Source organism: Pteropus medius, unplaced genomic scaffold (assembly GCF_902729225.1).
Source record: "Pteropus medius unplaced genomic scaffold, Ma_sr-lr_union100, whole genome shotgun sequence".
NCBI lineage: Eukaryota > Metazoa > Chordata > Mammalia > Chiroptera > Pteropodidae > Pteropus > Pteropus medius.
The window spans coordinates 265,651-279,233 of record NW_024344240.1 but is presented as its reverse complement, the minus strand read 5'-3'; the positions used below and the strand labels follow the sequence as shown (position 1 = coordinate 279,233).

The following is a 13,583-nucleotide window of genomic DNA, read 5'->3' as shown; positions in this document are numbered from 1 at the left end:
GAACTCACTCGGGGCGGGGCGGGGCGAGGCTGGGGCGTTGCCGGGCTTTGCCCCGCTTTGGGGCCTCGGGCGCGTGGGTGCCACTGAGCGGCACCGGCTCAGCCCCATCTGCTTTGCATCCTTTAGCTCTGTCCTCTAGCGCACCGTCCCATTCCATGTCTGTTTGCTTTCTGTCCTTTGGTAACAGCCGCCAGAATGCCACCATAGGATTTTAAGAGCCCCGACTGCAACCCAGGCGGCCTGGATCCCTGACTGTCCCCTTTGCAGTCACCGTCCCCCCCCCCACCCATGTGAAACAGACTCCTCTCAACAGCGTTTGGGGGCACGTGATAAGGCCTCCTCCATCTTACTTAACCTCTCTTCTGGCCCAAGTCCTTTATCAGTTTAACTGCCCTCCCCCCAGGTTTAGGCAAGGCATAACCCTTCTCTGAACCTCACACCTCTGTTGCAAGATGGGGATGGCTAATTCTTCAGGTTCTTTTTACCTAATACTGCACACAGCACATAGGCACTTCCAATCACTAGGTACCCGTTTTCTTTTTTCACCCTCTCCTTAAACCCCTTTTCATGCCAAGATTTGTTTTGTCTGTGTGCAGTTTTGAAGGCTACAACAGGCAACTTGCCAGCTGCGCCTTTAGGAATATCCCGGGTGCTTTATTTCATCAAATATTTGAGTGCCTGCTGTATGCCAAGCCCTGCATTTAGTGCCGAAGACCCAGATGAACCAAATAGACTTCTCATTAAATCGAGACTAGCTGGAGAAATATGGATTTGTGATAAAGGGTGGAAGGGTATAGTGCCACAGGAAAGGGCCAGAGGAAGTGCTCTTGAAATTCAGGGATGAGAAAGGGATGTCAAAAGTTGAAAGTCTTTAGAAAGGATATATAAGTTGGAACCAGAGGAGGTATTTCCAAATGAAATTAATGGGAGAAGGCAGCTTGAGAGCTCACTGGACCCATGCAGTAAAAGTGGTTCATTTTGTTTGTGTGGAGTGGGGGTAATGGAGTAGGAGTTGTGTAGTATAATTACTAAAAGCATGGTTTTAGCATATTTGCCTTGATGCTTCAGGCACTAACCTCTTTGAGCCTGTCAAATGAAGATATAGTACCTACCTCACATTCAAGATAATACATACCAAGGCTTGAGCATCAAGGTTAGCACATAGCTATCATTTTTTGAGTGCCAGCTATATCATATGTGACAGAAAATGAGAATGCCTTGAATGCCAAGATATTCAGATTTTCTCTGGGTAACAGGGATCATACAGATTCTTGAGCAATAGAGGATGTTGATCAGAAATGCTTGGAAGGGACTTGACAGACAAAAAGTCTAAAGCCACTATAGCAGTTGTGACTGCTTGCTTCTCTTATACTCCATCCAAATCTCCCTACCCTTAACCCACAAGTGTTTCAAGACCATGTTTCTAAAAACCAGCCATTTATATCTGTTTAGGTAACTTACAGAGGGAGTAAGGTGGTATATTTACAAGTTGGTTTGTCCAGATATACTATAACTTAGTGTCTGTATTTAATATTGACAACCAAAAAAATATATAAATATCTTCCATCTATACACAGCAGGGCAGGAGTGTCCATGTGTTCTTGCGTAGTAAGTTTTCAGCCTCCCACGGCCCTCCACTCATGGTGATCATCTGGCCCTCAGTGCAAAGGAGACTAGAACCTGGCAGCCCATTCTGACCCTTCCTCTCTCCTCCCTGCACTCCAGTGCTCCCAACGGGTCTCAGGCAAGGAAAGGTTAATTTGAGTGGTTGGGTAGGAAGAGATGGGAATGGGCGAATCCTAATGGAGCCTGACTCCTATGGTGGGGAGATCCAGGCCTGCAGAAATGAGTGGCCACATCCCCTCTAGGGGTAGAAGCCTCGTAGTTTGTAGTTCGATTAGTGTGTCTTTGCTCATAGGTCCAGCCCTACAGATTAGCTTGGCAAAGAAGGCAAGTGTGTCTAGGCAGGATTTGGTCCCCACCCTCAGGCACTGAGCCATTCAGGGTGAAGCCTGGAGTGTGGATATAGGAGATTCTGGCTGATACAAAAATAATAACAAAATCAGTAATAAAAAAAATTATAAAATCTGTTGCTTGTCCGAATAGATCTGAGCAACAGTCTTGCTTTTGTTAAAATCCTGGAGCTGTTAAAGTCCTGAATATTTTTCTGGACATCATTGCTGGCTGAAGAAAGGAGCCCCAGGCCCGGCTCCACTGAAATCTGTCAATTTGGAAGCCTTGTCCAGCTGCCTATACTCCGAGATCCTTGGGGCTGCTGGGAACAAGCCGGGCTGGTGATGTGGGGTGCCTCACACTTGAGAATCAGCCCCCAGGGGGTGGAACAGCTCCTCAGGTGTCTTGTCACTTTGGCTGGCTCCCCCCTGCCGGAAACCGGAAGCAATCTCATCGAAGGTCCGGCCTTTGGTCTCGGGAACTTTGAAGTAGGTGAAGATGAAGAATAGAACCAGGAGCACGGTGAAGATGATGAAGACATAGGGACCACACAGTTGCTGAAAGACACACAGACCCACTTGGTTGGAGTCCTGACCCTATATTCTGGCTTCAGGATCTTAGATAAGTCACTTTACTCCTAAGCTTCTGATCTGAAAAAGGGGACACCCACCTACAACCCAGGAGTGCTAGGATGATTAAATGAGAGTCTACCTGCACCTGGCTTGTAATATTATCCAGGTAACAGGTTTCCACTGCAAAGCAGAATGAAGACAATTTGAATTTACTCTGAGCCAAGTAAAGAACCCTGGGGTTAAGGTCAAGGTTCCTAGCTGTTTAACCTGGGCTTCTGAGTCTTATTCCTCCTCAGCATGATTCTACTAGGAACAGCTGGGAGAGCACTTCTCAGGCAAGAAATGGTGCATGTGAAAATAATGTGGGGTCTTACCTCCACATACTGGAAGCACATGCCCACAATGAAATTTGAGGTCCAGTTGGAGAAGCCAGCAACAGCAATGGCAGCAGGGCGAGGACCTTGGCTAAAGAGTTCAGCCACAATAAACCACGGGATGGGGCCAGGACCCACTTCAAAGAAGGCCACAAAGCCAAAGATGGCTACGATGCTCAGATAGGACATCTGGGGCAGCTGATCCTGTTGAGGACAAAAGAGAGGGGAGAAAAGTTAGACTGGGCTGTGATGGAGCCTCAGAGAAAAACTGCAGAGGCAGTCCACAGCAGAGCTACGAGCTCTGGGCTGGATGGCAGGAGGCCTGGGCTGATCTTGGATTTGCCATGTGGCTTAGATACCCTGCCTTGGGTCTCGGTTTCCTTATGTCCTGCATGGTGGTTGTGATCTGCAGTCTACCCTCTAGGAATGGTCATGTGGTGTACATGTGGGAGGTGCTAAGAAGAGGTCCCTGTGGGCCCCTGGCTCTTGCTATGGACCAGTCTGCCTGTGGAAGAAAATTTCTGGGGGTGGGTGTTAGAAGTCTTGTAAGGCGCCCAACTCAGGGTTAGCACAGGGTAAGCCCCAGGTGTGTGGTTTTATATATAATCATTCCCCTTGAGGAGGCCACAGTAGAAAAGTTATGGGCTATGGCTCAGATCCCTGAGCCGCTGCTCATCACGTGCTGCGTGCCGGACCTCTCAGCAATTACGGGACTTTCTAATTCTTGGCTCAGCTGTAAAAGGAGGGTTCTGGTGCTTTCCTTGCACAGACAAATGAGTGCTCGTGCATGTGAAAGTGCCTGGCACAAGGTTATCACAGAAGTTACTGTCATGCCCGTGGGGCCAGGAGACCTGAAGATGATGCCTGGTTTCAAACTTTATCAGCTGCATTACTAACCTCACTGGGACTAGTTTCCTCACCTGTGAAATAGGACTACTGACGGAACTACGCGTTCAAGTTGTGAGGAGTAAGATGAGGCATGTTTCTACGCCTCTGTGGTGAAGAGGGCAATGCTCTCTAGGGATGTTCTGAAGAAGAACTGAAGCTACAGATGAAGACTTTGATAAGGTTAAAATTGGGCAAAGCAACTCCTGGGGAGAGGAAACTTGGGGTCTGGGGCCGGAGGTGCTACAATGAGAAAATGCCAAGCAGGGAGGAGCTCGTTCAAGACAGGATATGAGTGGGCGGAAGGAGACAATCTAAGGAGCCAAAAGTCAGGCCCAAGCCTGGGATGGGGGGTGTGTACAACTAGGGAGAGTGGTACCCTGGCCTCTGGTTGCTGCTGGCCAGGCTGGGGCTGTGACAGACACTTTGGGATCTGAAGCTCATGTGAGCTTTGTACCCACTCTTGCCACCTCGCCCCCAGAGTGTGGCAACTTACCAGCAGTGCCAGCGCAATGGTCATGAGCACGGCACAGCCTCCCATGCCAGCCAGGCCAATGAGGTGCAGGGTCCGCCGGCCAGCTCGTTCCACCACAAAGAGCTGTGAGCAGAGAAAATGTGAGTGCCACCCTCACCTTGAACCCCCACACCATCACCACCACCCAGAGGCTAGACCCAAGAGCTGGGAAAACCACCTGGTACTGCAGAGACCAAGGGGGAAGATAGCACCACCTCCTTTCTGGGGCCACGTAGGGAGTGAGGGAAAGAGAGCTGGCCTTACAGCCCTACAGCCTTACAGTGGGGAAGAGCTGGCCTCAGAGAGCCAGACAGCTGAGCATCCTGGCTGTGACCTTGGGCGAGCCATCACACTTCCCTGAGCATCAGTGTCATCAGCTGTTTGATATGAATAATGAACTTGACACGTTGTTGAGAATGAAATGAGATAGCACTCAGGGAGCACATGACACATGCCTGGCTCCTGGTAAATGCTGCCATTCAGTCATGAGGCCTTGAGGCCCTGAGCTGGACCCTGGCTGCTGACTGGTGGCGGGCAAGGACACAGAGACTCACCGATACGACCGTGAAGGCTGTGTTGACGATCCCGGAACCGATGGTGGCATACACAGGCTGTTGCACCCCCGCCTTCTCAAAGATGCTTGTGGAATAATAGAAAACCTACAGGACAGAGAAATCGTTGAGGCCTGACTGGCACTGTGGCCCTTCCCCTGCCTGTCCTGGTGGGTAGGGGAGACTGAGTAAAGAATGAAGGAGACACTACACCAGGGCCCTTATGGGTTTAGTTATAAATGAAAGCTGCTCTTTTGTCAGGGGCTTGTTTGTTGTCTTAAGTTCAGGCTCTGTTCACAGCACGCACTTGACTATAGGGTTTGGCTGGAGGCACAGGAAGTGTGGGTGAGGGGCACTCACAGCATTGATGCCCGACAGCTGCTGGGACAGCTGCAACACCACAGCGATGAGGATGGGCTGGCGGTAGGCGGGCGAGCGGAACAGCTCCAGGATGGTGACTTTCTTCTCCCGCATCATCTGACGACTCTCCTCCTTCATCTCCTGAAGGTCTCGGGTCACATCCGCCGTCCCTCTCAGCTTCTTCAGCACTGCGAGGGGAACAAGAGAGAAGGTGGGGGTAGCTCAGAGTGGGAAGAAGTCCAGGGATAGAGGGTGGGGAGGAGGGCAGGGCCCTGCCCGTACCACTCTTGGCCCGGTTCTCCTCGTTGCGGTTGATGAGCAGGAAGCGGGGGCTCTCAGGGCAGAAGGGCAGCAGGATGCACTGCAGCATGGCCGGGATGAAGATGATGCTCAGCAGCAGGGGCCACAGCTCCTTGTTGCCCATGAGAGAGTCCAGGCCAAACACCTGGGGGAAGCAGGGACAGAGGAAGCAGCTGTGAACACCCTGGCAACCACTCCCAGCCCCACTTTGCTCGGTGGCCTTTGCCAACTTCGTGTCCGCTGCTGCTTTAGAGAAAGGGCTCCAGTTCTGAGGCTCTGCCCCTAACTTGAGGCTTAACTTCTCTGAACCTCAGACCCCTCATTTGTCATATGGAGAAAGTAGGTCCTACCTCCTGGCATTAGTGGGAAGACAGGACAAATGACAGAGTATGGGGGCTGCTACTCTTCCATAGGATGCTTTTAGGGATGAGAAAGGGAAAGCTTCCTGGAGAGAGGGTAGTGTAAGTAAAGGCACAAAGGCCTGGAGGCATGAGAGAGCCTGGCATGGTGAGCAACCAGTGGGCTCCCCTGCAGTTGGATCCCCAGGTGAGAAAGTCTAATTGGTTGGGATGAGAACAGTCAAGTCATCTGGACTTGCTCTCTCATCAGGGAGGCCCATGTGGGAACTGTGAGTGGTGGAGTGTTCTCTGGAACCTGTGCTCGGCTGTGTCCCATAAAGCTACCCTTCTCTGCAAGGCTGTGGAAGGCTGGGTGAAAGGTCTAATCAGGTGCTGTCTGGACACACCCGCAAGAGCCCCTGAAGCTGTCGGTGGGAGCCGTGATGGGTGAGCAGCCCCTGCCCCACTCACCTGGGCAATGAGGATGCCGATGACGATGCCCAGCTGGTGCAGGGTGCCCAGCGCCCCTCTAAGGGCTGTCGGGGACACCTCCCCGACATACATGGGCACGAAGCCTGTGGTCAGGCCGCAGTACACACCGATGATGAAGCGGCCCAGGATCAGCATCTCAAAGGACTTGCCCAGTTTCGAGAAGCCCATGAGCACAGCAGACATGAAGGCCAGCAGGTTTATCATCAGCATCGAGTTCCGCCTGGGGGTGGGGTCACAGGTCAGGGGGGTCCCTTGATCCCTCCCGGACTCCCCAGGGACTGGGTCATAGGGAATAGCCTCGAACAGGCAGGGAATCCTCCCCCACCCTCCACACCCTTCTGGGACTCCTTGGGCAGGGCTAGGACCCATCTGCTCACCGGCCAAAGCGGTTAACAAAAAGGCCCACCGAGAAGGAGCCAATCATGCCCCCCACAGAGAAGATGGCCACGGAGAGGGACCAGAGTGTGGTGAGCGTAGTGGGTGAGATGCTCTCTGCATAGCGGTGGATCCATGTCTGGTTGTAGAACTCCTCAATCACCTGAAGGGGGAGAAACAGCCTGTTTCTCCCTTGCCCTGGTGGGCAAGGCCAGGACCCAGTTGTTCTTTTTCCCTGGTACTCGCCCCTCAAAGAGGGCCCTTTTACCACAGCGTGCTGCAGAGGGACCAGCCCCTGGCCCGGCTCCAAATTCACTGCATGTTCTTAAGCCAAGTCCCTCCCCTTTTGCAGGGCTAGTTTTCCCAGGTGAGAAACAAGGGCTGGGCTCCATCTCCAGCTCTCATACTTCCCCTAGGTATGGTTTCCAGTGCTCTGTGGTTTTGCATGCTCAACAGGACTTGCTGGGGACAATGGCAAATGGCCAGTGGTGGAAGTTCAGGCATAGAGCAGAGAGGTTCAGAGAGAAAGTGCTCCTTCCCACTTGCCCCTTTTCTCAGGGGGCCTAAGGCCCCAGCTCCTGCCACCCAAGCCCGCTCCCCAATCCCCCTGCTGGGAAGGAAATACAGCTGGACAGACAGGTTTTGCCATTCCGGTGGCCCTCAGAGGAAGGGCAGGGCAGGCTTACTGAATCTGTACTCAGGGCCTAGTGTGACCAACTTGCACACAAGCCATGCTCATGAGACTCATACTGCCACTCTCTGTCCCCCAGGCCCAGCTCCTCGTGGCTCGGCTGAAAGTTCCACCTTGAAGGATCTGTGACCTCTTCCCCTCTCCCAGGTGCCCAGCTGGAAGGTACAGGGAAGGCTAGGATGAGGAAGCAGTTCTAGGAACTGGAGCCACCTGTCCTAGCACAAGCCTGCCCAGCAGCCCTGCCCCTACCCAGGGGAGGGCCTGGCCGGATCCCAGGAATGTGACAGGCGGGCAGTACAGGTTCTGCCTGAGCACACTCACTCTACTCTCAGGCAACGCAGACACATACTAGTGCCACGAGACTGGCCAGATCCACCCAGCCACGTGTGCAGCTGGGCACAGGCCCAATGTACCCAGAAAGAGCTTCTTGTGCACACACACCATTACACACACATGCTCACATCATCTGAACATTCCTGGCTTCAGCCAATCACAAACCTGTGTGCCCCTCCCTCCCCCTCCCCACTTATAGCTCAAGCTCAATTCTATGGGAACCCAACCCATCCCAGCACTCCTCCCCCATAATCATGCTGCAAGTTCATGTATACACAACAGCATGCATTGCTTATACAACCTTCATCGGGACCACTCTTGGCTCTCCCTAACCCTCCCAAGCGCCTTCCTTCTAGCACAAGGAGGTGTGGATAGCCACAACTGCCAAAGGGGAAACTTAGGCCCAGGTATGCCCATTTAGTATGCTGGGCCGGGCTCCACAGTTACAGTGGGTCCTTGCCCACTGTCTTTTTCCTGCCCTGCTGCCATGATCTGTCTTAGGTCTGGAGACACCTGACAGAGGCTGGGCTCTAGGAGGTTAGGATAGGTGGACATGGGGAGGAGGGCGGAGAGGAGAGGCGGCCCTAATGACCTACTTGTTTGTCCTAGGGAAGCCAGAGAATGCAGGGGGGGTTAGGAACCTGAACATAACCAAGTTCAGATCCCAGCACTACCACTTTTCTCCAGTGTGATCCAGGGCAAATGATCTCATCTCAAATGATAATATTAGGAATATCTACTTTGCAGTGCTGTGGGGAATTATTGAAACATCTTTATGGTGCTTACATGGTACCTGGCACCATCACTGAGCCCAGGGACCCTACCACATTCCCATACTGACCCAAAAGCAGTGCAGACCACTGACAAAGTCGAACCAAGCCTATATCCCATAATTCAAAATCAAGGCTCCTGCCAGATAGCAGTCCAACCTCCCGCCTACCTACCAACATCTCTATCTTCGCCCTCCAGACCGTTTCCCCAGCCTCCATGGTTACTCTGCCTGGAGGGCCCACCCTGCTTTACCATGCTGAAACCTTTTGAGATCCAGCTCAAAGGATCCCAGGATTCTTTCCTCCCTGTGGACAGGGACCTCAGTGGATTCATATCAGGGCCTGTCCCAGAGCTGGTGCCAGGGACACCTGGTGAGTGAAGGGTAGAGTTAATGAAGAAAGGGCCTTAGGCTCTCCTTCTGGAAACCCCTGCTTCTGCTGGGGGCAGAGAGAAGGTAGCTTTCAACAACACAACACAACACAACACACATTGTGCTCTTCAAGGGACAAAACCATTCCCAGGGGAGGACTGCTTGGGGATAGTGATGCTCCATTTATCAGGGTCTGAGGAGAACAAGCTGTCCTGGATAACGGAACTGTCCAGATAAATGCCGCTCACCCTTTTGAGGCCCCCTCCTGTCACTCTCACTTTGCTGCCCTTAGCAACCGGACCTATAAGCAGGGCTCCAGGGCACTGCGATGTCCATGAGGCTCTCTAGAGGGTCAAGGAGAAGTGTTTGCCAAGATGGCTTTTAATTTTTGCATTCTGCAGTTCTCATAGTCTTCCTGTGGTTCAGATGCTTGTCCATAGAACACTATATATCTTTTTTTTTTTTTTTTTTTGCCAAGAAGTCAGCTAATAGAACTTGTTTGAAGTGTGTGCAAAGAAAGAGTCAATAGGTAACTGCTGAGTAAAGGGCTTACTACCTAAATGAGCTTAAGGATGTAGGCTGAGGTTTCGGTTTTGGCAGTTCAGGTCTTTAAACCTCTTCTTGGGACTGGCTAGAGACTGTGAGGACCATGTGTAAGTGAGGTGTTACCAGAGCCCCCCAGTTAAGTCTCCTGCTTGTGGTAACAAATCAGAGAGACCAAACCTTGTCCAGGGCTGGCTCCTCTATGGCTCATGAGCCCCTCTGCTACTCAGACCACTGTATGGGGTTGAGAAAGGGTGAGCAGCCAATTCCCTTTACCTTGGCCCAAGGCTCATCTTCTCTACTAATCACCCTCTCCACCCAGCAGCACTTCTTGGCCGAGCTGACGCTGTGCTGTGGATTCCTGCCTTTTGATCTGATGCTTGAGATTTCTGGGAAGAAGCTATGCCCAATTTTCCATTCCCTCTCCTGTGTCCCCTTGCCCCTGGGGGTCCATGCTGCATGTGGGGCTCAAAGTTGACCTTTGGCTCAGGAAAGGCAGGGGTATCCCTGGAGAATCAGAAAAACTCCACACAGTGAGAGGTTCTGGGATCACCACTTCCAACCAGTTACAGGGTACCCTTAGCATCCACCCTAGCAGTGGCTGGATGCCCCTAAGGGAAAAAGAGCCTACTTACTACTCCTCTAACAGAATCTCACAGACTCAATCTCCACAACGAGGTTACTGGCAACCTCCTCGGCCTGGCTCACATTTGAGGGGTGAGGTCGGGCACACTGCCTCTTCTGAACACTCCTACCTCACATGCTCCTCACAAGCCTGGGAGACACCCTTGATTCTGCCACACCCTCAATCTAATCAGTCACCAGGTCCGATTGTTTCTGCCTCCTGATTTGTCCTACTCTTCGTCCATGGAGCACTTGCCCTGGATCTCACCTGAATTCTGTTCCCATCCTCGCTTTTCCCATCCCCTGAAGCCAGATTCCACTTCCCACAATTAATTACTCCTCAACATGGCAGTCAGAGCCCTGCTCATCAAATGCATAGGCTCAGCCGCCCCTCTGTGTCTCTGCTCCCTTCCCAGCCCATTCCCGACATTCACAAGGGTTTGTGGGAATACATACATTCCGGGGAGAAAGGGAGGGTCCTGTCAGTTTGAGGGAGGATTGTCAGGAGTTGAGGGGCTACTAGAAATCTGTTCAGTTGTCCCCTCATTGAACTAGAGGGTAGTGGCCCACTTGTTGACACTGTAGGGGTCAGCATGGAGAAGCAGTTCAGCTATGGGCAGCCGAGATCCCTTGGACTGAATGATTTCCAGCAAAAAGCTGTTCCTCATCCCAGCAGTTCTCCTGGGTGTGGGGGAGGGAGGCTTGCATCATGTCTGACTCCTTGGGAATCACTCACCTCCTACGCCCAGGCAACTATGGATAAAGGTCCACATGTCTGCCTGTCTACAGAGGAAGTTCTGACTTCCCATGTCCAGGTTGTGTCTGAAGTGAGACCCTGGCATGACATGAAGCACACTCGCTGCCCAGCATACAGAATAAGCCATCACCATTGTTCTCTCAAGGACAGAACCGCCACTTTCCGAGGATCATTAAGGACAGGGTTTTCCATTTTCAAACTGCTAGGAGACAAAGCATTACCCTAAGGAATTTATACCATAGGAAAGAACTTGAAGGAAAGCTCCATCCTTAGACTCTGCCTGGCTGCTCAAGCAATGGGACGCAGGAGGTCTGCAGAGCCCCAAGTCATACACTTTCAGCCCAGGGGAAAGAACAGCTTTCTAGGCTTCAGAAGATGAGATTAAGCTGCTTTATAGGTAGTGAGTTCCCTGTCAGTGGGGAGCATACAAGTCAGTTTAGAGCAGGGATTGGTAAACATTTTATGTAAAAGGCTAAATAGAAAACATGAGGTCTGCAGACTGACCACACATGGCCTCTGTTGCTTATTTTCTTCCTTTTCTCCTCCAACCCTTAAAAAATGTAAATAAAATACATTCTTAGCTCATGGGCCATACAAAAATAGGCTGCTGGCTGGATTTAGCCTTCCCGTCAACCTTTGATTTAGAAATCTAGATTGCTGCCAAGAGAACCCCTGGCTGGTCTCACCATCCTTCCCTGTAGATATCCCTCTAGCCCAGGAGGCCTGGGTCTTCTAGACCATCCTGAGAGAGAATCAGAGCTCCCTCTTAACCCTCTCAGTTCTCTCGTAGATAGTACTGTGGGGATGAAGGGGTTAAACAGCCAGCCAAGCTTTGAGCTCTACTATGAAGGAGGAAAGGGCCAGCTTGTCCAGTTTAGTCCCTTAGCCTGACCTTGACTCCTATTTCCTGTTCCCCCGCCTTCTCCTCCCCTTACTATTGGGGCTGCCCCCTATCCTCCTCCCAGAGCTTATATCTCCATAGCAGCTCTCAGCCACACCCCAGGGTCAGCTGGTAGTTCAGAATCAGATGCTACAGGTGGGGCTTGACAGATAACCCTGCATGCTGGATCCCCTGGGGCCTCTCACCGGGGCCTGGGGCCCAGGCAGCTGATAGAGCTAGAAGCTGGGCCCCAATCCCACAGCAGACAATTGGACCACCCAGGCTGCTTCTCAGGAAGAGCCCAGACTGGCTTCTCTCCAAACTCAGGTCAGGCCTTAGTTCTGTCTTCCTCACTGGTTCCTGGCCTTCAGGTTCTCTCCTACAGACAGAAAGATCTTCATCTCCCTGTGGCCGCCCCAGCTTACAGCCTTTTCTTGGCTCCCCGCCACCCTCAGGATGAAGGTGCCTCCACCCACACGACACCCCTATGCTGCCTGGGCACCTTACACTTCTGCATTTTCCTTTGTGCTGCTTCTTTGCCTCCTCCCTGGCGACCTTCAGAAAATACACGAACATTCCTCTGGAAAGCCTTCCTGACAGCCACCCTTTCTCCTCTATTGCAGTGGTTCCCAAATAGGAACGATGTGGCCCCCCCAGAGAACATCTGGCAATGTCCGGAGACATTTCTGGTTGTCACACTGGTGGGGCACTACTGGCATCTAGCAGGCAGAGGCCAGGGATGCTGCTAGACATCCTACAAGGCATGGGGCAGCCCCCTCAACACTGGAGAACTATCTGGCCCAAAATGTCAATAGTGTTGAGAAAACCCTGCTCTCGGGGCCAGGTACCTTCCCCGACTCCTCCTCTGTTCCCACTGGCCTGTCCACATTTCCATCAGTGTCCTGAGAGGCCCACTACAAGGTACTATGTGCTCCCTCTTGACTAAATTTCAACATAGGGATGGTCCGATTCATCTGTGTCGCTGCGGCCATGCACAGGCTGGGGCTAGAAAGAGTTGTCACCAATTAATAAGTAAGCCATGAATCTGAGGAGCTTAAGGGATGATGTCGCTCTGACAGGGTGTAATGGTGTAAGAGATTGTGCAACTGTGTGTGGGAAACTGTTGAGATATTTGTACATGACTGAGCTTGACTCAGCTTGGAAGTCAGAGTAGGAGGGGCCAGATGGGTAGGAGTTGTAGTGTGTGAAAGGGGATTTTGGTGCTCATCTGACTGTAGTGTAACTGCCAGTGCTTCTACAGTGGTCAAGCATGCAGACTGGAGGCAGACTCCCTGGATTCAAATCCCAGATCTGCCACTTACTAGCTCTGCGTCTTTGGTTTAACTGCTTAACATCTCTGTGCCCCAGTTTCTTATAAATCAGGAATTATAGTACCTACCTAATGGGGTTATTATAAGGAACAACTGAATTAGGATTTCTAAGGTCTGACACACAGTAAGCTGTAAGGGTTTGGGTTTACATTAGGGAAGATGGGAGAATAGGAGAGGAGAGTCAGAGATATGGAGAGGCCGCCTGGGTTAGCTGAGTAGCAGGGCGCAGAGGGCTTGGGCAGGGAGGCAAATCTTGTCTCCAGTACTTTCACTCACCAGGTAGGTCATCCTAGGTGAGGCAGATCTCGCTGGCTCTCCAGATCAGGTTCCTCCTTTGTCACACAAGGAAGGTGAGCCAGCGGACCATCAGGCCCCTTCCAGCCTCAACCGTCTGCTTTCTGAGGATGCCTCATTCTCAGACATGCCTGACACTGTCGCTTGGCCAGGAACTCATGGTTTCTAAATGGCCTTTAGCTGGCAACTCAGTCACATGTGGAGGGGAGAGGCGATTCTCTCCAGTATGGTGATCAGGATGCCCTTGTTCGTTTATTTGCTCTCTGGCTGGTCTC

The 13,583-nt window shown here is 51.9% G+C and overlaps 1 protein-coding gene across 2 annotated transcripts in view; it reads right to left on the bottom strand.

Moving 5' to 3' along the window:
• Nucleotides 1–1,420: 1,420 nt before the first annotated feature.
• Nucleotides 1,421–13,583, bottom strand: part of SLC2A1 (solute carrier family 2 member 1) — a 29,076-nt gene continuing 16,913 nt past the window's right edge. Inside the window, exons 1-9 of one of the 2 annotated variants that reach the window (XM_039868805.1) lie at nucleotides 13,291–13,442; nucleotides 6,717–6,877; nucleotides 6,319–6,559; nucleotides 5,492–5,654; nucleotides 5,210–5,397; nucleotides 4,853–4,957; nucleotides 4,281–4,382; nucleotides 2,900–3,103; nucleotides 1,421–2,510 (exon numbers count right to left, since the gene is read on the bottom strand). In XM_039868805.1, coding sequence (XP_039724739.1) covers nucleotides 2,310–2,510; nucleotides 2,900–3,103; nucleotides 4,281–4,382; nucleotides 4,853–4,957; nucleotides 5,210–5,397; nucleotides 5,492–5,654; nucleotides 6,319–6,559; nucleotides 6,717–6,877; nucleotides 13,291–13,302 — 1,377 coding nt within the window. In that variant the 5' untranslated portion in view covers nucleotides 13,303–13,442 and the 3' untranslated portion in view covers nucleotides 1,421–2,309. Of the gene's footprint in view, nucleotides 2,511–2,899; nucleotides 3,104–4,280; nucleotides 4,383–4,852; nucleotides 4,958–5,209; nucleotides 5,398–5,491; nucleotides 5,655–6,318; nucleotides 6,560–6,716; nucleotides 6,878–13,290; nucleotides 13,443–13,583 lie in introns of those variants that run through there. The other variant, XM_039868804.1, reaches the window with a different exon arrangement.